The sequence below is a fragment of the Schistosoma haematobium genome, chromosome 4 (genome assembly GCF_000699445.3).
Source record: "Schistosoma haematobium chromosome 4, whole genome shotgun sequence".
NCBI lineage: Eukaryota > Metazoa > Platyhelminthes > Trematoda > Strigeidida > Schistosomatidae > Schistosoma > Schistosoma haematobium.
This window is the reverse complement of record NC_067199.1, coordinates 16,650,466-16,677,862: the sequence shown is the minus strand read 5'-3', so window position 1 is coordinate 16,677,862 and position 27,397 is coordinate 16,650,466. Positions and strand designations below refer to the sequence as shown.

At 36.1% G+C, this 27,397-nt stretch overlaps 1 protein-coding gene across 2 annotated transcripts; it reads left to right on the top strand.

Moving 5' to 3' along the window:
* Window positions 1–26,930, top strand: STIM1 (Stromal interaction molecule). 2 transcript variants are annotated; one of them, XM_051215810.1, is made up of 11 exons: window positions 1–205; window positions 237–391; window positions 2,998–3,112; window positions 3,961–4,072; window positions 5,318–5,433; window positions 13,662–13,845; window positions 19,805–19,886; window positions 21,017–21,469; window positions 22,927–23,027; window positions 25,114–25,424; window positions 25,650–26,930. In XM_051215810.1, the coding sequence occupies exons 1-11, from the start codon at window positions 163–165 to the stop codon at window positions 25,802–25,804; spliced, it is 1,827 nt and encodes a 608-aa protein (XP_051066345.1). In that variant the 5' UTR covers window positions 1–162; the 3' UTR covers window positions 25,805–26,930. The 2 variants fall into 2 exon arrangements, with proteins under 2 accessions (XP_051066345.1, XP_051066344.1); XM_051215809.1 differs by having other exon boundaries at window positions 3,961–13,845; window positions 21,017–23,027.
* Window positions 26,931–27,397: the final 467 nt, after the last annotated feature.

The window sequence follows — 27,397 nt, the reverse complement described above, 5'->3', positions numbered from 1 at the left end:
AAATGTCGCCGTTACAGTTGGATGGATGCAACTACGCCGTGAACATCCTTAATTCCACTTGTAAAATTGTGTTTCTACGTGAATTGGTTGCTGCGACTGTGATTATCCACCTTTAGACATCTGTAGAAACATCAATAACAGCAAAGTGTTGCTACCTTAGTCATGATTTGTTATATTTTTGGTATTATATTCTGCACTTGCAGTTGTAAGCCTCAGTCAGTAATTATTTTTAACAGTGTTTTCTTTGGCTGTGTGTAGTGATATATGCGGTGCGACTGACGAAATCTTGTCTTGTTTCACAAAGATATTATCTTATGAAGCAATTGAGGACTTACATCGGAATCTTGATGGTGATAAAAATGGAGAAGTCGACCATTTCGAAACTGAAAAGGTAGGGCGATTCAGAATGTGTTTACTTTGTGTTATACGACAAAAAACGCCTCGTAGGAAATGAAAAGCGCCCAGTCTGCACTCGTGAAATTTTATCTTATATTTATGACTAATTAATCCTAAGGATCAGCAGAAATAAACATTTTCGTGCTTACTTGTCATGTTGCAGTTTGTTTTTTGCTGTTAGGAGAACCATAAGAAGTTAAGTCAGAACATTTGTAAGTGGCTCCACATGTATTTAAATCGAGTTGCGCGTTTGAAAACTCCGTAGTATTGTGCGAATTTCGACGCTTGTGTTCCTTGATTGGAAATAATCACTCTTTCGTTGCTCTGATGTATAGTACTCTGGACTGTGGTGCTTTGTTTATTTCCGTAAAGTGGTTGAATTCAAATTAAGTACATTATTCTTCACATTGAAGTATTGCACCCAACTTAAATATACAACTGCAAACTACCTGGTTTATTCATCACTTAAAAACATGTATTTTGCATTTGAAATGGCATATATTTGGAAGTACTTGGCTGTCAATTGATTTCCGAATGCCTATATATGACAGTTTACAAGAAAAAAGGAGGCTACTTATCTGTTTCTGAGGCTAGTTCTTAAATTGTCCTTTTCTAAACTGGTCCTACTCATTCACTGAGTACAAGGTTATAGACGTGTCTTTGAGGCACAAGTTTTGCTTAGTATAACGACCCTGCTCAGATCAAACTGGATGGTCGTAGTTAGTGGGAAACGACTTTGTGGTTAAGGCATTTTACTTTCAACAACTATATCCCAGGTCCAAACTCCTCTTCATGTAACCTAGTTTAGGCAACCGAGTAGTATTATTATCATCCACTTAGAACTTGGCTTACATTCAAGTAGCTGGTGATTTAGCTTAAAAAACCTACCTCGACGTCTGATGTCGGCTGTATAGGAATAGGGTTGAAGTTTAGATATATGATCAGTTCATGAAGTCATTAACTGTTGGTATGAGCCATTTCAGTAGATGCAGACTACCTGGTCGGAGTCTGCGACAGCTGTGAATAGTAGTTGGAGACGTTAGGTGACTTGATTCCTTATTAGTCAGTGGCGCAGATGCGCCAACTCTTTGTCTGTACTTCTATACCGAGTTTAAAGACCACTTCATATTTTTTTATTCACGAATTCGTTCGCCAAGTATTTTTCACCATTAGTGCTGTTATTGCTACTTTGGTATGGGTCTTGGTAATTTTATGTTGCATTGATGTGGTGTGGCAACCGAGATCGACGGGCGTTTGTGGCAGCTGCTGGGTTATTTATAACTCATTGACCCCGCAGACATACCAGTTAAGTTGTTCAAACCCTACTTTGCAGCATCTAAAAAGTATTGAAAGAAGACCGATATTTAGTGTCACGATGCAACCCTAGACTCAGGAACTTTTATGGATCGTTGCCTTTTTATTTGATTATCTACGATCTGTTTCCCTTCGGGCTATCTTGGCGGTTTTTTAAAGAGGTGGTTTAGTTTTTTGTAAATATCCTAAATGACAACTAGTAATTGTTCATAACTCCTTTTATGTTGACTGGTTATATCATTTGTCAAATTTGATCTCATTTAAACTGACTTGGAATGAATAGGTACGTAATATAGTTGATGTAGGTCCCTTCCAAAGTTTTATCTGTCTAGTACACCATATGTAACTCGTCAATTTCTCAAGATTTCTCAGTTCCACCGTTTTATTTAAATAAACTGAAGTACTAGACTGTCTAGGGGTGACGTAGTGGTTAAAGCATTCAGTTTCAAACCATTAAGTGATTACAGGTTTTAACATCCATCCACTTCAACTTGGAAAATCAAGCAGCACCTCTAGCCGTTACACAAGTCAGACTTAAACTCAAGCATATGAGCATTCGTTTGGTGAATTACATTATTTTTGTAGCTAATTTTTGTGTCTTGCTGTAATAAAAATAAGAATTAAAATAAGTTTAACTTTCGATCAGGACAATTTAGATAGTAGCAGGCTTCTTTTGTGAAGCTGGCAAAATCGTTATAAGTCGTTAATCAGAGACAGTACCGTTAGTTGATTTCGAATACGTTGATGTAAATGTGTAAGAATATTGTGGAATGTATGTTTTTTATTCACTTGTTTCTCGTTCTTCCTAACATATTATGATCTTTGATTTCTTTCTGTTTTGTTGGAAACTTTGGGTTTTCAAGCTATTGCATTAATCTCCCAAAAGGATTGTACTCGTTTGTGCACAGCACATTATATCTATTCACTTGTTCTAATGCATCCATACAGTTCTCTAGATAATACATATGTTTTGCAAATATGTTTGAGGTGTAGGTTTATATTTTATCACGAATCCCGTAAGACGCGTACAAATGTCTCACTAAATGTTAATCAGTGCATGTTATTATTAGGTGTAATGTTAACGACTAAGGGTAATCCTTCGTCTAACCTTTTTTGCTATAGACTACATTCTGTGTAGTCCTTTTACTATGTGTTCAAATAAATAAACAAATAAATTTTACTAAGCTTTCAGATGTTTGCTTTTCTATTTAGCTTCAGTTTTTTCACATGCTTTTACTGTCTGAAACTGTATGCACCTTTTAAAATTCAAACTACTATTGATTTTAGTTTTTAAGGAAAGAATTCAATTCGGGCGATGCTGCCAAGAAATCACGTATGTTAAACAGCGATGATCCTCTTATTAGTCTTACAGACTTGTGGCAGATGTGGAGAAATAATCCTGGTAATTTGGCTCTTTTAATTTTTTATTGGTAGAATTGTTGAAATGGTTCTACTTCTCTAAGAGTTGCCATTTTTGTTGAGTTGTGCATTGTCTTTCTAACTGTTTACGATGTATTAAGTTTTTACTAAGTAATCGTACTCTTATTATCACCTTTATTCTTCTCCTTTGAGGTCATGATTATTTATGTTATTAATTGTTTAATGTTTTTCTGTCATTAAAATCATACTCTGAATAGGTGAAAAAATCAATTACTACTTCGAGTATTTTTGTGTTTTAATATTAGGTTACCAATATGGGGGCTAAGTTACTGGATATTTGTCTGTAAATCCCTCTAGATGATAGTCGTTTCTGGTCGAAAAGTTATGTCGGGTTTCATTGTTAGGATTAATGAACTTAAGATATTGAGGATTTTACAAACATTGTATAACAAGTAGAATAATACGATAAAGTTACCAAAGATATCTAATTTTCTCAGTTGTGTTAATTAGCTTCATTCTTTACAATAATTTTAATCATTTAAGAGGTCTGGTTGATATATTTCACTAAGTGTCTAACAAAGATTTAAAAGTTAAGTGTAAAACGACTTCAGTTGACAGTTTTTATCATACAGCTTAATTATTGGAGATAGTGAGTTGACTTCGGAATTTATTCTAATTTATGTTCACTTTAATAAAACGTTCTCATTGCATAATTACGAATATTTGGAGGTTCTTCGTTGTTCTGTAAAGAAAAATGGTCAGCATAACGGTTAGACATCCATATTCCTCTTTTCTTCTTTAGTAAATATAACGCTTATTGCAGTCATTATTAATATGTCCGATATTCTTAATTTATGTTTTTACCTCTAGCATTCAACTGGACTGTGAGAGATACTACCCAGTGGTTAGTTAGTCTGGTGGATCTCCCTCAGTACGTTGATTTATTTCGTCAACATAATTTAGATGGTCGTTCATTACCACGGTAAATTTTCAATATTAATTTTTTTTTTTTACAAAGTCTGATTTGGATAAAATCTCATCAGGACTTATATTTCATTATTTATGTGCAGGAATCATGTGTTCAGTATGTCTTTACAGTCGTATGCACAGTGCCCTCTTAAAATCCATATCATTTTGCGTCATTATTGCATTTACATTAAAAAACTTGTGTATTATTTTTATTATGAGTGCAAATGAGAACTGTTTTCTCCATTTTATTCTTCATGTAATTGTTGTAGTAGATTCATTCAGTCTTGCTTTTGACGCAGGTTTTTCCAGTGGAATTAGAATTTCATACTTTACCAATAATTCGAACACATTTCTTTAAAATAATATACACTGATCTTCATAATCTTCATGAATTTTGCCCAACATTTCTCCTAATCGTTGTTGTGTAGAAATATTCGTTGAGTTATTAATTGCGGGGGAAATAATCACTTCAAGTTGGCCTCATTTAGCGACATGAGTTGTTTGTCAAGTTTATGTTATTCAAATAAAGCAACCTCCATGTTTATTAATTTCGGATTACCATTTTGTACAAACTAAGTGTTTTGTGCTCAAGATTGTAGGATGAACTAGCGCATTCAACGCAAATATTGTATATAAAAACACCGGTAATCTAATGCTCGAATCCTTCTCATATTGTTTACTTTAGGGAAATATCTTTCTTGACCTTCAAGTAACTCAAAGTCTGGTATATTTACCATTCGGTTTAAAATATATTTGGAAAATGTGTTATTTCCATTAAACATGTACATACATGATCAATCACTGTAATTTTAGTGTACAGTGACACTTTTAAACCTTTTTGATGACCAAAATACTACAATTCGAAGAGATCGAAAAACAATCTTGATTTTGTTGTCAGCATACTAATTGTTGACTGTCTCAAATATTGTATCAACGTATGTTTTATTATCTCAAAGTTGTTTTTATTCTACTTGTTTAATTTTGCTGACTTTAAAAAAAACATTACAGTTCTGTTGTAAGTTGTTTGATAATGGGTCTAATTTAAAAATATTTATTCTGTGAACTTTTGTTGACAACCAACCAGTATTTAATTTTACTGAGAACAAGTGACAATTGCTTACTTCATATGAAGCAGATTTTTTCCGTTTTTCCCCTACAATAATTATGTGTGGTAGTTTATGTAGAATCAAATTGGACTTGATTAGTTTTCAAGCTGATATGACATGGATCAGAATATTTTTCTTTATCATTTTTACAGCTTGGCTATGCAAAATATGAGCTACTTAACCGATGTCCTGGGGATTCAGAATCCGATACACAAGAAGAAATTGATGCTTCGTGCTTTGGATATCATTCTGTTTGGACCTCCAAGACGTTAGTGAATTTTATCGTTAACTTAGATTGGTTTTATAATTTTTCATCTGACGTTTGGTGTGGGTAGCTGGATATCATTTATGATACTTTCGTAGGGTACTGAAAAGATCTAACTCCTTTGAAGTTGAACTCATGATTACGATATAAACAAATAAATCACTCACCAGATTCTTGGGTGTAACCCACTGTTTAAGTGTGAGGGCTAATGATACTGCCCGATCTATCTAACCGAAGAAGGTGGGGTGGATTTTGAACCAGGCGCTTAGTGGCATAAATCGAACACTTCAACTGTTAAGACACCACTCGCACTTCAACTCCAATTCTTGTTCAAATGAGTACTACTAGTTACTTAGCGTTGTCCAGATTATTGAAGAATGTAAAAGCTTACATATTAGTACACTCGTAGTAGTTCATTACTTCGACGATGTATATTTAACTGGTTATTAGTCGATCAGCATCATATCGATATGTCATAGCTAAATCACTCCTTCCAATTTATTTATGGCCTAAATGTCATTTCCACTTCAAAATGTTTGTAAACGTGAGGTCATATATCTAGTATTTTGAGTCACAATACATTTCAGTAACCTGTTAAGTTATAGAGTTGCGTAGAAGAGTAAATATATTAGTACAGTAAATCCTATGTGGGATGGTCACATCTCGAAAACCAGACTATAAAATGTGAAGTTACAGTAATCGAAACCCTTCGAAGTGTATCAATAATCATCCGGATGCTGTTGTAAAAAACGATAATAAGCAGGAGGAATGTATGTCTATCGAAAGAAGTTGCAAAGTATTTACATTAAATATACATATATATAGCCTTCAATCATTTATTTGCATCTTTCGGTGTTCTACAATCCGAACTGTCTTCTCGATTGGCCCCCAAGTGTTCTGCTAACACCGTGCTTAGGATGCACTGAAACTTTTCTTTGCCCGAAAATTCTTGAAACTTCGACTCCGCGTCCCGACACATACTACTTACAAACATTCCTGTGAGTGTCGTCCACTACACTATCTCTTGGTAGAGGTTTCCGTGACGTGCATTACTTTAAGTAACTTAAGTTATGTATTCTAGTCATTAGGGCTAAATCACTAGGTAAAGTGACTTAGTCTCACGTGTATGACCTACCATTTAACTTCGATATTAGCGATCCTATGTCCTCAAGGGTTGTACACCATTTCTCAGGGTTAATCTTAATCAAAGTCGAGTGATTTTGCATTTCTGAAATCTGTAGGAATGAAACGTTAGGATAATGTGAATGTCAACATTGGTCGCTTTTTCACGCAACATCAGCTAGTTCTGCTTATTATGCAACGGTGGTTTATTGGTTAAGACGTTTAACTTTCAGGTTTTCGCCCCGCTTCACCTAATTAAGTTTGAGCCATCGAGTAGTTTTATTAGTTCTCAAATTCAGAGTGTCCCTACACTCAAATTTTCTTATTTTTCGTAGTGCATCAATATGGTTTCAACTGTAGAACTACATGATTCTGTTGTCTTTATTATTGATGTTTAGATTTCAGTAGAGTATTATATTTCAGATTATATTTAAAATGAATACTCATCCATTGAGACCCAACTACCATTTCAGCAGGAAATTGTAGTTGATGTAGGATCAGACTAGAAAAAACCTAGGAGCAGTTGAACAAATATATGAAATCAACTCAGTAACTGATTGACTGTTAGTTTAGGCCTTGATATTAAGTACAAACTGCTTGGTCGGGGTCTGTGAGAAAACTGTGATCAGTGGTTTGGGGTATTGAAGGACGTGCCTCGGAATCGGTCTAAGTGGGTCAAGAGGACTAAATTTTTTTTCTTCTGGATTTTGCATTTCACTATTATTCCATACTTTTTGTTTCCAAAATTCATTCTTATTTTTTCAAACCACATTCTCTACGCTTAATTTTATTTACTATCGTTTATGTTACTATCATTTCTACTTCTTTGCTGTTGATCTCAACAATTTGATTGCGCCATATTATTAAGGTGTGGCAAATTGTAATAATGTACACTTGTGTCAGGCCAGACTTCGGTTATGACTGACTGTCTGAAACTTTTTGAATGTCATAAATTACTGACTTACATCCATAGCTAGATTTACAGAAAATTATAGTAGGTAAATTTGTTAATTGCTTTATTTTTCATTTTTTATCGATCATCTGAGAAAATGGACATAGATCTGCATCCATAAACACTAATCAGCTTTTGGTTTGAACATATTTAATCCAACCAAGTATAGTTTACTAGTTTATTGGAGTGAGGCATTTACCACCAGTAAATTTCAAGGGATTGCTTGTATTTAATCACAACCTATTGTAGTCATTTCCCACGTCTTCATTGAAACTATCAAATATAATAAAAAGAGAGCACGTTTAGTTTTCAAGATCACAAACCTACATTAATTAACCGAATAAATAATCTTCAACGTTCTGAGTGATTTCTCTTAATTTTTGTATAGGTAAAAAGTACATCAACTTACAATATTTTTCATTGATACTATTGAGTTTATTCTATTGGTCTTAAACTATGACATCTCAATTTCAAAAACCTGATTCTTTCCAGTTTTCATCTGTAAGATTTATCCATTGGTTTTCGGGGTTTTTCGTTAGTTGGTATTTATAGAACTGTATCCAGGCTATTTTGTACGAATTTATGGTAAAATATGAACACAGTGAGATTCCCCATTTTCTTGATCTCAGAATTCAACGAATTATGGGTGAAAAGTTACAAAGATACATAAGAAAGACTTTTTTAAATTATGCTAGTGTTGCGCAGGATGAAGCTGGAATAATCGCATCTTTTTCCACCTCAGTTTTAGAGATAACAAAGTTGTGAGAATTATCCAGGTAATCACTACTGAGTTAAAAGCGATCTTCGCAACTGCTTAACTTCTGTTACCTCAAACAAACTGCTCTCTGAAGTAACCAGTGGTCAGAAAGTTTTCTTCCACATGGAAATACAAAGTGTGTATAAAGTAGTTAGTAAAGGAATGGATTCAAATTTATTAGGCTATCTTAAATCACTTTTTATTTATTGACTTCAATCAAATAATTGGATTGCGAAAGATATTTGTCAGTTTGTCACTTGGAAATTTTAATTCCTGCCATTAATATGTACTTATAAGTTGTCATTCTCTTTTAACCTTTTGACCCATATATTGACAATCTCCTTATTCTGCGCAATTTATATTTCGTTCTCTTTTTATGTTTTATAAATGTAATAACGTAATCGGTAAATGTTCTTCATATTACCTAATCACAGTTACCAATATTGATTATGTAACATTGTATTTCCTTCCAAATCAATCAATATTTTCCACTAATTCGTTTGTGAGTAGCTGGTGAAAGAAAATTAATTTGTTCATCGTTCTTGTTGCGTTCACATTTGTGCAGCAAAATAATTATGTGTGATGTTAGTGATTGGTTGTGTCTGTGCTGTAAGTGTTCATAACAAACAGGATATTTGAAGCATCATAAGCCTTTCGCTACAAATAGTAATTGAAATACACTTGAATTTTCTATTATGTTTTTCACATATGGATCAATGAATCTCCATTTTTTAAAAATTGCATTCTCATAATCGTATATCACGTATAGAAAGTGATTACGTAACGGTGGAAAACTCCGGTATATTGTCCTTTGTGCATTTACTACTAGAAATGTTTTTTATCTGAAAACGAACAAATTATTATGATCACGAATCGATCTAAGCTGTACAACCGCTGTAAACCTAAAAGCACAGGAGGGCTGATTCGTCCTACTGTGGAGGTCCTCAGCAGTGCGAAACCACGACCTTGAAGCTGGGAATCAAACCTAAGACTTTCACTCTCGCTCACCAATGTTTGACCTCTAAAACAATGAGTCAAGATTCAGTGGTGTGCAAGTCTAACTCCAGTCAATCTACAATATTGCGCGACCATATTCCATTAAATTCAGTGGGCACCTTTAGCACATCCAACACGATTTAGATCCACTGGCCACGGCTTTTCAATAGATGTCAAAGTACTATTGAGGATATTTTAGACCCTATATTAATTAAACTGGTTTCTGTGTGATTGTTACTAGTCGGTTTGTATTCTTCCTTGAAAATTGGAATGATTAGAGATCAAAACCAGTCGGACAGGATTACGCACAGTCCATAGAGTCTAGCTGATATCTCAGTTCATCATATTTGTGTGAGAGCTGTGATACTGCCCGGGTGCCCAGACCGAAGCAGGCGGTTTTCTTAGGGGGCCACACCCCGAGCCTTTGACCTAAAGGTCTAGCCCACAAGGCAGTGGAACATCGTGAGCAGATGCAGTCCCATGGTAGCCGGTGATCAACGATTGGTTCATACGCCATTTGTTCACTCAGGATACTGGAGCCCATGTGCACCATTGGTTTGGGATCCGGTTAAAGCGCTGGACATTCGCTTTTCGTCCTCTCATTTTCGTAAACAACACCCGTGGTGCGAGAAGGCAGTGAGTAGGACTTCCCTGGCAGAGGCTGTATACGCGTGGCCATGTGAGAGCATTTCGAAAGGGAGGGTGGGCCCACCTCACTCTCGGCCACACCAGGGCATTTGAGGGCAAAATATGATGAACTGTCGATAATTATGGAAAATACTTTTCTTGCTTCGATTAACAATCAAACGATACACATTATTATTATTACTATTGCTTTTATTATTATTGTCATTATTATTATTTACTACGTCATTTATTCACTCTCTTTTATTCCCACTCTATCTTTACTTTTCGACTTATATAGCAGCTCGTCTTTGGTGGAAATTCGGTTCTATCTAAACGTTTTCGAGTCACTGCCTGGTTGAAAATTGTATGCTACCACCAAATACGAATACTGAAACAGTTTTTCTGAAACCACGTGCACCATTCAAACTGGCTGCCTTCAACGTTCGCACACTTATGCAGGTCAGACAACAGATAGGGCTGGCTATGTCTTTGGAAAGTCTTAATATTGATGTTTGTTGTCTATCCGAGACCCGTATTCAAGACTCTGGTGAAGTACTACAAATTCGCTCTTCATCTGTCGCTTCAAAAAGCTTGTTTTACGTGCGTTTATACGGGGACCCTGTGGCATCTTCGTCTGGTCTTGCTGGCGTTGGTGTCGCACTAAGCGCTAGAGCTGAGGCAGCACTAATCGATTGGATCCCCATTAACAGTCGATTTATGTGCTATTAGATGTCTTTTCGTCATCTCCGCCTATGCCCCGACAGATTGCAGTCCGGATGCAATCAAGGATGTATTTTACCACCAGTTATCTGTTCTTCTCCAGAAAGTGTGTTCGACAGATATTATAGTACTAGCCGGAGACTTGAATGCTCAGGTCGGGCGTCTAGGCACAGAAGAGAGTCGTTTATGTGGCCGATGGGGACTTGTTGGTCGCAGGTCAGATAACGGGGACCGTCTACTGCAACTGTGCACAGACCACCACCTGTTTCTGGCTAGCACTAGCTTTCGGCACAGTCATCGCCGATGTGCCACCTGGCGTCCTCCCTCTGCATCTCAAGCCTGGACTCAGATTAATTGCATCGCGATCAGCTACCGCTGACGTGGTTATGTACAAGACTGCCGCTCATTTTGGAGTACCTATCTGGACTTTGATCATGCCCTGATTTGCGCCAATCTTACCTTACTTTTCAGTGGTCAACGAAGTGACCCTTCACTAATCTGTTCGTTATTGTTCTTTTTTTTTAACGCTCCTTGCCTTTCTTTTTTTCCCTTCTTCTCTTCTAATTCTCATGATTATTGTGTGACGCATATATATTTGGTGCCCTCTTGTACCAATATTTATGTGTTCAAATAAATAAATAAGATCTCAGTTAATCAAACTGCTAAAACTGGACTACCATCCGTAAAAGTCTCAGGGCTTAGTCCATCAGACCCGGCTGATCTCCCTATCTTTTGATTACTTAATCTTTTCAAACTCACTGAGTAGGACGACTTACATCAGTTTGCGATTCAGGTTACTTGAAGATAGTGGGTAACTGAAGTGTGATCGAAGGCTAGTTGAACTGTCCCCTAAGGTGTTCTCCACATTGATCCAATCTCATGGATTGAGAGTGAGTAATATTCCTGTCTTTTCCCGAGGTAGTTTCACTAATAGCCACATTTTTAATACCGGTTTCCTCGATAACTGAGTAGTTGTCTGTTGCTACTTGTAGCCGCAGATTTTCCGTCTCTTTTGCTTTTGTTACCCACCATTGTTCACGATCACTGTGTAGGCTTTTAGTCAGCCTACGTCTGGGCTGTCTCAGCCCCCCATTGTGTTCGGAGCCAGATAGGATGAGATTCTTAGCATCTATCGGTTCTGTAGACGTCGCTGAAATCGGCTGGTTGTCCCTAACATTTTTGTTTAAGTTTCTGGTAGTTATCACTGCCGCTTCCACAGCATTTCGTTTATCGTATCAAGCTATCTCGTGGTGGATATGATTTTGACGGTTGACTAGCAGTTGTCCCTGAAATATATTCTTGAATTTTCCAGGACTAAGTAGAACGCTTAGGAATTTTGCTGCTTTCACTTTTACCTTCAATAAGACGCAGACAAATACGTGCTCTAACTAAAGCGTTATCCGAGTCCAAACATGTGCTCCTGAATGAATGCCAGTCTTCTGTCGCGTTTGTCCAATGATGGCTGATGGGAATGCGGTCTATTTGATTCTATCGATGAGTGGACTGTGTAAGTCGCTACTTCAGACATTTCTCTTTATGTTCGAAGTTGATGTTTGTCAGAAATAGACGGTTATCTGAATCTAGTTGCAACGGACTGTTGCCGTTATCTGTTCGCTGAGCCTCAACACTGTAGGATCCACGCAAGTGCCTTCCGCTTTGGTTTAGTTTACGTAATTTGGGATTAAAATCACTTGCCATTATTACTACATCAGTGCATTTGACTTTTCAGAGGAGGTTGGATAGCTTCCTATAAAATTCTTCTTTATCTTCGCTCGAGCAGCAATCTGTGAGAGTGCAGGCAGAAACTACTAGAAGGCAACGGCGTGTGTTCCTAACTTTCTGAGTTCTCATTATTCAATTTGGTCAAGTGTCTATTGGAATACAGTCTAACGGAGCCTGTTCTATTTAGTGCTATACCTACATCAGCGATGATGCTGGAGGTGGCAGTGCGGTCTCTAGATATTCGAAGGGCTAATTGTGCTGGTTTTGTGTATTGACAAGGTGAGGTCAAATGAGGGTCTGTACTTAGAATCTGTATGCGCATTTCGGAGACTCAACATACATCGATGGCACGCGATTCTAGAATCCTAGCTAAAAAATTCTATCGTTCTGTCTGACTATGTTTGAACATCAAAAGCTCTAACATATAGTTTAGAGCGTAATTTCAGGAGATCAGGAATAAAATTTGGTGGATTCAAATCATTGGTGGGGCGTGTGTATGAAGGTGAATGTCAAGGGTTAGTCATGTAGATGGAAGAATTATTAAGTGGTATGGGAGAAATTCGATCGTCAACAGGATAATCTCGGGTTCTGTAAGAGGTATAAGGGCGGTTGTGACTTCCCGTTTGCACATACGTCTGAAGGATATTTTTCGTTGATGGACCTGATAAAGAAGGCGAATCAGTGGTAGTCTTGGCGATTTAGTAGCGTTACCGCAGAACCCAAGGGACAACTGCTTGAGGTCAGTTGTGCATGGCTTCTTTATGGGGAGTTTTCTGTATGTTAGCTGCGCACTTCTAAAGACCTTACCACCAGAGACGGAAATCCGTGGGGTAAAGTGAGGTGTGATATTTTTAGGATCGACCTTTTCTAACCCATTCTTTCCGTCGTTAGAAGTCGTCATGTCTGCAGATGCTAGTTGTCCGAGGGGAACACCTTACTGCTGTCACACCTCTCTACAGTCAGGAGTACGACTACGCCCTTGGATTTTGTGTTGCTGCTTTTGGTTTTACCGTTCTCCAAACGACCTACCTGGTATGGTAGGGCCTAAAGCGACATGTGTTCCAGCCAATCTATCTGGGTTGAGTCATCACTATTAGGTTATCCCGATCACCACGGTCCACGTAAACAACGTAAATACCATCGATTCAAAGTTGATGTCGTACAAGTATCTTTCATAAATTAAGGTAAAATGTTTGGCTTTTTTACTGCATACAGCGTTAGATCTTCCCCCACAATCATTTTTTTTCACATTCCCAGGATATTTTCAGTAGACGACAGAATTCCTAATGTTTTTTGCCAGTTGTTCATTGCGTAATTCAACTATTTCACTTACAGAGCCAGTACTTGTGTCAGGAAATGTTTCTCTAGTCACATTGTCAATAGGATTGTTATGCGTTTCGTTTGTGGGCTTTTCTCATTGGTTCTACCATGCATCAAGTTTTTCGGAGAAAAATTCCGTTGGTGAAAATCAGAAAAAATTAAATGTTGCTGAACAAACACTAAAACAACTTCAAAAAAGGTCGGTTACTTATGTGAATAATAATAATAATAATAATAATAATAATAATAATAATAATAATAATAATAATAATATGGAGTGACTTTTTGTCGATATATTTTCTTTATTATTGAAGAAACTAGTTTTACTAAACATAGAGGTGATGATGAAAAAAAATCAAGTATATGACTTCCTGTTATATCTTGAAAGTTGATTTCTTGATATACCGCATATAACAGAACACTAGAACACCAAAACCCTTCCAAGTCTCAATAAGAAGACAGAAGACTAATGAGAGGAATATTATTCCAAACAGTGTCAATCATAGTACGAAATTGTCAGGTATTTATAGTTTTTAGTGAGAACGAAATCATCATTACATTTCTCCAATCCGCATACAGGGGGTTATTAGCATTATCCAATCGGAAAGCTACACGTGGGAATTCTAGAATATTCTTCCGAAAAGTGATTGGATGGAACGTGTTCGGCTCCTTCTGAGTCTCTTACAGCTTCCTCGAGTTCACCGATGGTCCGTCGTCACACTTCCACTTCATTAATTTGATGCAATGATTCAATGCAAGATAATGTGGAAGAATGACGCATGTGATTTTGTTTTTAAGTGTTTATAAGGATTTTCTTGTTACTCAGTTTATTTTGGTCTCTTTGTAGTGTAAGGTTTATTCATTATTATTTGGTTCAGGGCTTGTATACTTTTGTGTCAGAAGTCGATAGAATTTCGATATTCTTTAAACCATTTTAATTTCATGGTAGCAGATGAACACGTGCAGATTCAAAATATATCATTTCATCTCTTAAAATATGCTACAGTTAGGTTCTCTAACCAGATTTGATATATTCACAGTGATGCTAGTTACATCACTAATGAATTTAATCTTGACATAACGACTGAACTTATTATGGTACCTTTTTACTTAATTCTTAAAACAAATCGAACACCCTGAATCTGTATATTTGATATGGTACATAATTTCCATCGTTTGTGTCCAACATTAAGAGTTTTTTTTCTGTACCTTTAATCATAAATTTTGACGGTATATTAGAAGATACTGCAGTAGTTTCAAATGTTAATCAAATATGTGTTCAATACATCAAGTAGCAGACCTTTGTATTGCTCGAATCATTACTTAATGGTAAAAAAAATTGTTAGATTTGTTTCGCTGGTTTAGAATAATCAATTTTCTTAAGTTACTTTATATCACTAATTTATGAATTGAAATCACAGTCTTTGTAGGATAACTCTGTAATACTCCAATTTAAACAAAGTCTGTAGGACTGTTCTATTCTAATAGTATATTAGATCTAAAAATTTGATTAGAAAACTAATATAAACGATATCATTTTTTTAATGAATGCAAAGGAGGAAGGGATGAGAAAAATATTTTAATTGTATGAAGACGGGCGGGAATGAATTTGAACCGTAGTTGCTTTTTATGTTATTTATTGTTTTTAATGTATGATTAATGTTGGATGGGGTAGTCACTAAGTTTAATTGTAATAACGATCGGTTAACTACGACATAGTGCCAGGCACATATGTACATCGGTCCAAGTTTCCATACCTCATTAGCACAACATGACGAACGTAAAATTTATCGAAGCAGTTAATTCAATGGTATTAAAAAAATTTCATACAAGGATATGATACAGGGAGAGAGAATTGCTTCGTATAAAGAAAGGTGTAAAGTAATGGTAATCCCATGGTCTAAGGGAAGACAAAGAGTGTATACACCTACACCATTGTGATAGGTTCTGAGCCATATCTCACAGAGACTCCAACCATTGGTTATGATAGTCGTACGGACTCCAGCCAAGTAGTCTGCATCTACCAACGTGGCTCAGACCAGAAGTTATTGACTTTATGGACTGATGCCCCTAACTTTCCTCCATCCGTTACCAGCACTAGTCAGTATTGCATACCGTAGTAGTCGGTAGTTAGGGATACGTATTACGTGGCCCAGGCATCTCAGTCGATAAATATTAACCATCTCATCAACTGAATTACCGTCATTCCCTAATACCCTGCGTCTAACCTCACTATTACTTACCCGATGATCCCAGCAGATGCTGACAATATTTCTTAAACATCTATGATCAATTACTAGTATCCTCTACTCTTAATGGCCACGTTTCGCAGCCGTAAGTTAGAACACAACGAACTGCCGCGCAGTATACTCGTCCTGTAATTGATATGCGGATATTTCTCCTTCGCCTTAGGTGACGTAAGCTGGCATATGCCGAACGAGCTTTTTGAGTCCGTGCAGAGATTTGCTCAGACAGCAAACCATTCTGGTTGATCAAACTTCCAAGGTAATTGACGTCGACGCGTTCGACTACTTCACTCCCCATCTTTAATTCAGGTATTGACGCAGGTCAGTCATGAAGTAGCGATTCGCATTTAGAGGGGGAGAAACGCACCCCAAACATCCTGAGATTGTTGATCAGTGCTGCTACCTAAACACTGCATTTTATCAGCTCTTCACCAAACAGTACTATGTCATCTCTGTATTATAAGTCGATAAGTGAGTCTTCTGGAAAGAGATCACTGCTCGAGAATTCAGCCGACGAGAACGTTATTTCCAGCAGTAGATGTATAAGGAAACTAATAAAAATGGAGAAAGTGGACAGCCTTGACGGACACTACTTGAGGTTGCGAAAGCAGATGACAGTTCGCCATAAGCTCTGACCCGACCGTTGTTGCTACCTTGACGTGGTAGTCAAGATTGCCTATCGTAGTGGATCAATCGGGCCATACTGGCTGGGACAATCGTTCCTCGAGGACCTACGATACCAGGCAGATCGGTAATACTAAAAGCGGCAACCCACAGTCCAAGGGAGATGCCATATTCCTGGCTGTACTGAGATGTGACAGCAGTAAAGTGTTTCCTCCAGACAACCAGCATGACAGCGATGCTGCCTTCCCACAAGGAGGGGTGGGGTTAGAAAAGGTCGACCCTAAACATGCACATCTCGCCTTATCCTACGGATATCAGTCTCTGGCGGCAAGGTCTCAACAAGTAAGGAGCTAACACAAAAATTACCCATAAAAAAGTCGTGTGTGACCAACCTCAAGCAGTTGTCCCTTGGGCACTGCGGTCACGCTCTCAGGTCACTAAGACTACCTCTAATCCAATTTCCTTTTCAGGCACCTCCAGAACAACCCTTCCACGGTGTGGGCAACCGGGAAGTGATAACCGTCCTCATACATCTAACAGCACTCAAGACCACTGTATTCATAATCAACCTCCCTCTTCAATTCCTATTATTCCTCCTACATCGACTTTCACCTTTAAACTTCCTCGTTCGGCTTCCCCCTCAAGTGTCACCACAGCCAACGATTCTAGTGCGCAAAATATTGTCCCAGGTCTACTGAAACCTCACTCCAAACTACACATTGGAGCTTACAATTTACATATCTTATGTCAAGGATAGGGAGTGAAGTAGTCTTCTCTGACTCGACTGGTAGTGTTCGAGTAAAGAGCCAATCCATATGGACCAGCTGCTCTTCCTCGTTTCAGATTAGCTATAGCCTTTTGAACTTTAATTAGATTTTGGGAGCTTGTTTCAATGTTCCATTCACACTGTCTGGGAATAGAGGGTAGTTGTAGAGTAGCTGAAGGCTAGCTGAACTGTTCTCTGAAATGTTCCGCCCATCGTTCTAAACGTCTGGACTGAGAGCAGATGAGGGTTAAACTAGATCTGATTTGTTGTCGCTCTTCATCGTGTTCAGAGCCTGATGGAATGGGTTTACGAGAATTCATCAGTGCAATAGACCTAGAGGAAATCCATTGGTTCTTTGTAACCCTGTGGTTTAAATCACTGATAGATGTCACTGCTGTTTCCACAGCTGTTTGTATAGCTTTCCAAGCAACATCTGGGTCAACCTCGTTTTCAGAACTACCTAAGTGTGACCTCAGTTGTTCCTGGAACCTACTTTTGGTTTTCTCGCTACTCAATTCAGTTCTAATGGGTCTTTTTACCGAGGCTTTTTTACGTCCAGTGAGGCGCAAGCAGATGCGTGCCCGTATTAGGGCGTGGTCGGAGTCCAAGCAGGTACTCCAGAATGAGCGGCAATCTTCTACCGACCCTCTCCAACGATGACTGATGGCAATATGGTCTATTTGAGTCCATCGTTGGTTTGGTGTAGGGGGTCGCCATGTTAGACGATGTCTCTCCTTATGCTTAAAATTAGTGTTTTCTAAAAATAAACGATTATCTGAGCACAGTTGCAGCAGACGATCACCATTATCTGTTCACTGCGCCGTAATACTAAAATACCCACCTAAATGCCTTTCTGTTTGGTTTAAGCTACCTACTTGGAAATTAAATTCACCTGCTACGGGCACTATGTATGAGTGTTTAGCTTTCTGAAGGAGTTCAGATAGCTTTCTGTAAAAGTCATCTTTCACCTCATCAGGGTTTCAGTCAGTGGGAGCGTAGGCTGGAACTTCGAAAAGGCAACGACGTGTGTCCCTATCCTTCCGAGTTCTTACAGAGCCGTTCAGCCGAATAGCCCATAGACGACTGTTAACAGTGATCCACTAATCGTGGTTGTTCCGCCCTCGTACTTAGTGCTATGTCTACTCCTGCCAGTCTACGAGAATTTGCCGTTGGGTTGCTAGATAAACGCGGGGTGTATCTCGTTGGCTCTCCGTTTTGCCGAGGTGAGGTCAAGTGAATGACCACACTAGGATCCTGTATGCGTGTTTCAGAGACAGCATACATCAGTGGTACGAGATTCTAGGGCCTTGGCTAAGGGATACCTACTTTCTGATTTGACATAAGATATGTAAATTGTAAGCTCCAATGTGTAGTTTGGAGTGAGGTTTCAGTAGACCTGGGACAATATTTTGCGCACTAGAATCGTTGGCTGTGGTGACACTTGAGGGGGAAGCCGAACGAGGAAGTTTAAAGGTGAAAGTCGATGTAGGAGGAATAATAGGAATTGAAGAGGGAGGTTGATTATGAATACAGTGGTCTTGAGTGCTGTTAGATGTATGAGGACGGTTATCACTTCCCGGTTGCCCACACCGTGGAAGGGTTGTTCTGGAGGTGCCTGAAAAGGAAATTGGATTAGAGGTAGTCTTAGTGACCTGAGAGCGTGACCGCAGTGCCCAAGGGACAACTGCTTGAGGTTGGTCACACACGACTTTTTTATGGGTAATTTTTGTGTTAGCTCCTTACTTGTTGAGACCTTGCCGCCAGAGACTGATATCCGTAGGATAAGGCGAGATGTGCATGTTTAGGGTCGACCTTTTCTAACCCCACCCCTCCTTGTGGGAAGGCAGCATCGCTGTCATGCTGGTTGTCTGGAGGAAACACTTTACTGCTGTCACATCTCAGTACAGCCAGGAATATGGCATCTCCCTTGGACTGTGGGTTGCCGCTTTTAGTATTACCGATCTGCCTGGTATCGTAGGTCCTCGAGGAACGATTGTCCCAGCCAGTATGGCCCGATTGATCCACTACGATAGGCAATCTTGACTACCACGTCAAGGTAGCAGCTACGGTGGGATAATAGTAATGTGCTAGCTGGTGGTTCTTCAGACACTGTGGGTTTCAAACTCTTGATCTAGTAAATGGTCTCTGTAGCGTTCAAGTAATTGTAATCTTAATTCTGGAGTTACATTTTGGAGCATGGTTGTACGAAAACTTTTGTATTATTTACTATTGTTTCTAGCGTATTGATGTCTCACAAATGTTAAAGTTTAGGTTTGTCAATTTTGACATAGTACTATTTAAACTTGTGTTAATTTAATCCAATTATTTGTTTACTCCGAAGAAGTGCCTTACATTGAGTCACGAAATGTCAGAAATGCAATTTTTCTTTTCATTGGAATATAACAAAAAAATATTTAATATTAGAATACAACTTTATTCAAAAATTCCAGTAATATGTCATGTTTCACAATTTTCCTTCCGACATGTAATTATTGTGTATTTGTTTTAACAAAATTAAATAGGTTAGATGATGTGGAGCAATTAAGGCAAACGTTGAATGCTTATGAAGTAAATCAACATTTTGCGTCATCATCAGCTCCTAAGGTGAGATTAAAATTTCTGTGTTCATTAAACTAAAAGCAACTTCTAAGTTTAAGTTATAAGTAGTTTTTTGAACTAGGTTCTATGTATGATATTATTGTGACGCTATTCCAGGATGTAGTGCAGTAATACAGAAAACCAACGACACATTTGCACTATCCCCAGAAATTTTATAGTCCTATCTCCAGCAACTGAAAGTTTATTGTAGCTCCAATTTGATACAATGCAGTCGGAGTCCAAACACTGTCCTACTTGTCAAGGTTTGGGTAGACATATCTTACAGTTAGTAAATAAGTCTATCTTTGGTCAGTTAACCAGTCTTCGAACATCTTTTACCACTAAATTTAGCGTTAGATGAAAGCATATCTTTCAATTGTGTAATATTCCTACGATATCGTTTCATACACGGCTACCTGTTTTCTGTCATACATGATAGCTTCCTGTTATGTTTGACTTTTAAAATGTTCATTTTTACTCTGTTTTATCCATAGTTTATTGATTTGTCTAGCTAAAATCTAAAGGATTTCTTAATCAAGTTATTTTATACAAATCAGTAAAAATAAACATCGAATCCCTATTCGTGTTTTCATGAAATATAACTCGTTGAATTTTTTAAAATTCCTAATTTAGTGCACCATTTTTTATTGTCACTATTAATATGGTTAAGTGGATAGAAATTAAAAACTATTGAGAGTATCACTAAAGTAAATGGGTGTTCACAGATTCCATCCGAAATTCGTTGTATACACTTAATTCGTTAATTTATTAAAGGAAGATTAAATCTACGTTGTAGCTGACTGACTGAAATGGAATCTCGGTTATTTTGTAATTTCTCATTTACAAAATATTTGTTACTGCTTGTCAGTATCCTCCGTGAATGAATAATCTAGAGCTTTGATAAGGATTTTCTAAAATAGCGAAGTATCAGTGAAAGTAAAAGTATTTTTAAGCTATTCAGTGTAATTCTTGTTTCTTTTCCATTTATTTCTCATTTTGCGTAGATATTCAAGGGTAGAAGTGGTTTTCAGTCTATTTAGTCTTACGATATATCGCTAACTATTTCATACAATATCTTCACTTGTATGGTTTTATATTGTTTTGTTTTTTCTCATTTGCACTCGACTGTCTTGTAGAGTATGAAAAGAGATAATTTGTCATCGCCTCATCTTAAAAGTATGGAAGCGTTGAATGAAGATAGTCTTAATACTCATAAACAATCATACGATCATTCATCATACATACCGTCGTCAGTTGCTGAATTCAGTTTGTCTACTGACTTATATAATGATTCTTTACATCCGAATTCCTTGAATAATTATAATATATACTCAGCAAACGATCCATTGACTTTTGATCAAATACGTAATTTACAATGTCGCAAAATTCTAAATTTGAAGGGACGAAGTTCTGGAAATGAGTTTTGTTCACCTGTTACTTTATCAACAAATCCTTGTAATAAATACCATCTAGGTGAACCCTATTATGAACTTAGACATTGGCTACAAGTTACTTATGAATTGGAACTTAAACGTTATTGTGAAAAAAGAATGAAAGCTGAAAAGAAACTGGATTTTGTTCGTCAATCTGTAATTAAATTTATTAATAATTTTCTTAAATTATTATTTTAATCTATCTGAATTATTATTTTATCTACTTATTATATTATTTTCCGACTGCCAAGCGTTAACACCTATTCCTGCATAGCTCAAAATGTTTTTACTCCACTGATTGGTGACCACCATCATTTGTAGCCCTTAGCGTAGACCAGTTTGCATGGATCAAGCTTGGACGATAACTACTTGATTCGATTATTAAAAATGTTATTGTACTTTGTCTAATATCGAACAGTTAGAGATAACAGATATTGAAATTTTTTAATCCAAGATTTGTTTTTGTTAACATGACAATGGTTTTTCTCTTGTTATCCATTGGTCCAAATACACTCGTACATAGAGTCATTCACAGTATGAATAACCTATTGGAAAAACCTCTTATAACAGTAAGTCGATGTTGTTTCAGATTTCCGTGGATGCTTCGATTCCCTCATATTTGTAAATATGCTTTATTTTACAATTAGCGATAAGAATAAAATATAAACTCAGTTTACATAGCTATCTCATCACTTCTGTTTAGTAACATGTCGTGGTAGCAGTATTTAATGTGTAATCAACAATCTGTCTATAATATACTTCTATCTGTCATATTTGGCTAGGAAATTGACAAAGTTTCCACCGTATGACCAAATACAATCAGCTGACATTTAGCCGATCAATTAAGAATAAGAAAATAATAGTCTCTTTGGTAGAATAACACATTTAAGTTATACTTATAAATACAGTTGATTGGTATTTTCGTTTGCTTAGCTCTGAGTTAAATTGATGTGTCGTTAGCTTACATGAATGAAAGTTATGAAATGTTACATTGAGAGTATAAAATTTACGGATATGTATCTTATAACGAATTGTTTACCAAATCAGTTTATTTGCATACTAAAATAATACACAATTGTTTACCATATATAGTTTTTTGACTGTTTAAGATTATTATGAGTACTAGATAAAACTTTTTTTAGTGTTATTGAAAAAAATATATGGAAATTTCAGTGGTAAGATTCAATGTAGATAAATAAAAACTTTTCCAAATAATTTTTCTAATTTGAGAACAACTATTTCATATGATGTATTTAATACGAATATCGATCCGAGAGAAATTAGTTAGATAAACTTGCTAGTATTTCTGTCATAGAACTAGTTATAGATATATTATTTTTTACAATAGTTGTTCAATTCAAAAGAGAAGTGATATTTTCATTTTGTTATTAAATTCATTATTATTCTTTATGGCCATAATATAATTTATAACTATACTATGTGTAAGTTTTTCTAAAAGCTGCATCATGTATTACTACGTATGATGTAGCGTAGCTGTTACTGATGTTATCAAACAATTATGTGTTTCCATTCAGTTTTGGTTGGGTTAACTGTATTTAATTTTCAACAGAACACAATTTTTAACCTTTGGCCTATGTATTTGTTGCTCCTAGTGTAGACGTTTTATGCGTAAACGTTATGGTATTTTTGGTTCAGTTCGACTAGTAAATGCGATAAATTTGGATGAATTGGAAAATCGTTTGATTAGTGCGAAGTAAGTTATCGTTTTTTATGATACACAATATATATATATATATATATATATATATATATATATATATATATATATATATATATATATATATATATATAGGTATTTCCTGTTTAAGCATAAAGTTTTGTTTCTTTATAGATTTGTAGTAATAATTGTTTAGACGCTATTAAACTCTGAATAAGTCCGAATTCGGAAAGTAGAAAAATTTGTTGACTCTGGTCTTGATCGGAGTAAATGCAAAATGAACTGTTAATCAAAATGTTTAAGATTCAGTTTAAAGTAATACACACATAGATCTTCAGTTTTCACTACGGCTCTTTGAATTATAGAATAATCATATTAGGTTAGCAGCATCTCTCAATTCTTCACTAGTGAGTTTGGTCGTATGTAAAAGAATGATCATGTAACCTTTCTACTGGGTTTGAACACTATCAATATGATTACTAATCAAAATAATAATAAAATTTCCTCTCAAAAGCACACAAAAGAATGATCAGTGAGAAATCACGTAATGTACATAAATCCTTTTAAAAAATGGGTCAACTAATTTACAATGGATAAATTACAAAAAAAATCTGAATTAAAATAGTTTGTGATCTGACTGAAGTAAATTTATTAGGTCAGTACTGGTTTAATGTTTTATTGTGTCATATGCAAACACCATGATTAACTTGATGTGTTGTGGTCAATTCAATATAACAAAAAAGATTTATGTGTATTTACCTGGTAATTATTGTACTAGGACTAAAAATGTGTTCAGTATTTTGAATCTATTTAGCAATGTGGAATCACATCTGTGAATAACAGAATTTCTCGAACTTTGAGTTTGCGGTGCATCCGTAGAGTAACGAATGATTATTCGTAAATATGTACTTCTAATACTCTTTCTCTAACAATTATAGGTGAATTTGTGTATTGTTAGAGTGAATAATTATATTTGTTTGCGAAATAAGATCAATAGTAAAATATTGGAAGTTTATTAGTTGTGTTTTTGTGACTGATGCTTAATAGTTTGTTCTTGTTTTATTCATTTCTTTTCATGGATCCAACACTTCTCTCGTAGATAAGCGACCTAGGAATTTTCCTTAATGGATTTAACTGTTCCAGATAACAAGTATTTATCATTTTATGTGGCATCTCGTCTTATTCCTCTCGGAAACCTACCTTTTATTTCCATTACTGACAGACTGTTTTGTTTCTATGTGCTTTGAGACCATTGGTGTTCCCACTGAGTTATTGCAGTGTAACCAGGTACTATGGGCTTAAAATGCATATTAGCTTGTAGGATTTCCTATACGATGTTTTTTTTAATTCGTTACTTTCGCGTAATTCATTAGTTATGAGAACTCTCTGGGATATTATTGAGAGTCATACTACTTACTCTTTATTATTAATAAATTTTGCAAATTGTTGTATTCTTTTGGTTGCGTCTCCTCATTTCCTTAGCTATTTGTTTGATCCTCCCACATTGTCCGAAAATTTTATGTAACCATATTGATTGTTGCTGTGGTTGTTAGAAGAGACATTGGCCTTGTGACTTCCGAAGAATCTCGGCTTTCGCCATGAGGTGTCATAATTCTTCTGAAAGAAAATCCTTCATGTGTCAGGGAGGAGTTTAAGTGGTTTAATTTGTTTGTTCTGGTTGGCGTTTTCTGAGCAAACCTTTTTCGATGGATGGGGTTGCTGACTCCATGCCAAACCCCCCTTCTTCACCTGGGTTTGGGACTGGCAGTAACCATAGAAAAGCTACAGGCGGAGTTTTCATTTTTATACTTAGTGTAATAATCACAAGGTTTTTATGATTTCGTATATTTTCCAGAAAGTTGTCGGAAAGTATATCGTCTAATATATTTCTTCCCACGTTAGTTAACGATAAAGTCAATAGTTTTACAACGTTCTTGTTTAATGCAGTTAACGAATATTATATACATATAACCGATTATCCGATAATAAATATTGTGGAAAATGAAAAAGAATTTTACTGAGTGTATCTCATCTAAGCTTTGTCATTATCTTTATTTTACAGTAATTTATTATTTAATGTACAGCCTAGTATACTGTATTTGATTATTACCTTCTTTTCTAGACAAGCTTTGGATCAACTTGAAAGTGAAGTTCAAGAACGTATAAACCGTTGGAGTCGTATTGAAGCTTTAACTGGTCACTTGATACGTTCAGACATTCATAATCAATATGCGAAAAGTACTATTTGTGAAACTACAAGTTCAATTCCTTGTTCAATCGATAAGTATAGATATTGTAATGGTAGTATGAAGTCTAGTGATTCTGATCGTTTGTCATCTATGATTGAAGAAACTTCTCTAGAATCTAATCGTTTTCCTAAATCTACTGGTAATGGTTTAGTGAATGATTTCGATTGCACTCATAATAAAGAAAGTAAGTCTTAAAATCATATTTTTATCTGAATATTTCGGTTGTAGTTCATTTAGGACAGATAGGAGGATATTTTTACGTGGCTGTTGATTAATTAATTGTCTAAATAATGATTGTTCAATGTATTACAGATTATACGCATAATACTTTATTATGTTGGGTTCAGTCTACTTACAAATCAACATTGAAAACTAATATTTACTTTTTGTGAATCTTATATTTGTGTAGTTTTCAACTTGAAAGAATCATTTCAATTAAACACTGAAACGACTGATACATTCAGGACAAGTTTACCGCGAAATTATTCGTTTGTTCGACCATTTGCTACTTTATGGAGACGTAAGACAAAATCTGGTCGAGGTAAATCAGATTCTAAACAGTAATTATATAGAATTTCTCTTTTTTTCCTCAGAGTAATACACTTATTTTAATTTGTTTTCTTCCACTATTTATCTTCACAAGATGTCAAGCTGAATCTTTAAAATGACTTCATTAGATTCTTTGTTACTTCCTGTTATATATATACGAATAACCTTAGCATACATTCCTTTAATCATTAGTGTGTCTTTCTATTAGACTGTATATTTGAATCTTAAGGGGGAAATTCTTTGACTGAAATCACTGTGTTTAGAAATTTTGTGCAATTTTGACTTTATTTTCAAGCGGAAATTTATCATTTATTTACCTTGACCTGTTTACTTAAATCTTTTGACTGCCATAGTACTTTACATTTGCTATAATATACCTATATTTGTTTTCCTCTTTTGTTTGTACTTTCATAATATTACCCAGGTTGGTAATAACTTTAACTGTGTTAAAGGCATTTATATTTATTTTAATTAAATTTTTTCTTATGATAGACTCCTTTTTTCACTTATTTCAAAATTGTCAGTCACAAGGTGAATTTTATCTTATTTCATGTTGATGATCGTCTCTAACAACTTTGAATGACGTAAAGTGACAGAATACGAATAATTAATTGTGACTGGTTGCTTCTTACTAAGTTACGTACAAAGTAAAAAGTTTATTTAATTCCAAATATCAGTTTAGTTGGAATTGTAGTTAGCTTTCATTCAGTGAATAGTAAGTTGTTTAAAATTTCAGATTGTAATTTACTCTTGAAAGAGCTTTCATGAGCTATTTGAGCAGTAAGGTTCATGGAAGACAGAGTGCTTAGGGTAGGATGAACGGTTAGCAGAAAATGCTTTTGGTTATAATGTAATTCCGCATTCATATTTTCCGGGTAAATAAGAGCTACAAATGCGCGAAATGAGAAGTTTAACGCATTGATAAATGATTCTATAGAACAGCCATTTGATAACTAGACATTTTAATGGCAAAGTATGAATGTAACTTGAAATTTTTACGTTGTATTACTAGAAGGTATGCACACTTGCTTCAACAACTGTCATTGGTGTGAAATGGAGTTGGATAGTGTTGTTCGGAAACGTATTTCAAACCAACCAAATCGGCATAGGACGTTTCCAACTAATCACCGCTCAAAGAAAGGAAACCATCTAAAAGTTTAATCAAGAGACCTGGGATCCATGAAGTCGAGCTACTGCGACGTCATCATTATATTGTTAGTTATTTTGTGTATGGAACGTTCAGATGGATGGGATTGCCAATGGGTCCAGTCGTAGTCGATTTCCTTCTGGGGAAATTGGAATACATCCATCTAAAACGAGTGCTAGGCGCACTAGGATTTTATTGTCGCTTCATGTACGGTACAGTTATAGTTACAAAAGACTATAGCGAAGCTCAGAACCTACTACGAAAATTTAATAGAGTCAAGCGGACAATAACCTTCACAATAGAAGGAGGAAAGTACGACTCCATATTTCTAGGTGTCCTATCTGCCAAAAGAACTAGTAAGACCTTAAGACGTTATTCCAGGACAGGTGCCCCGTGTCATTCATTTCGTTTGCAGAAAAAATATGTTCGAGGTAAGATGGCGGACGCTCGTTTGATATTCT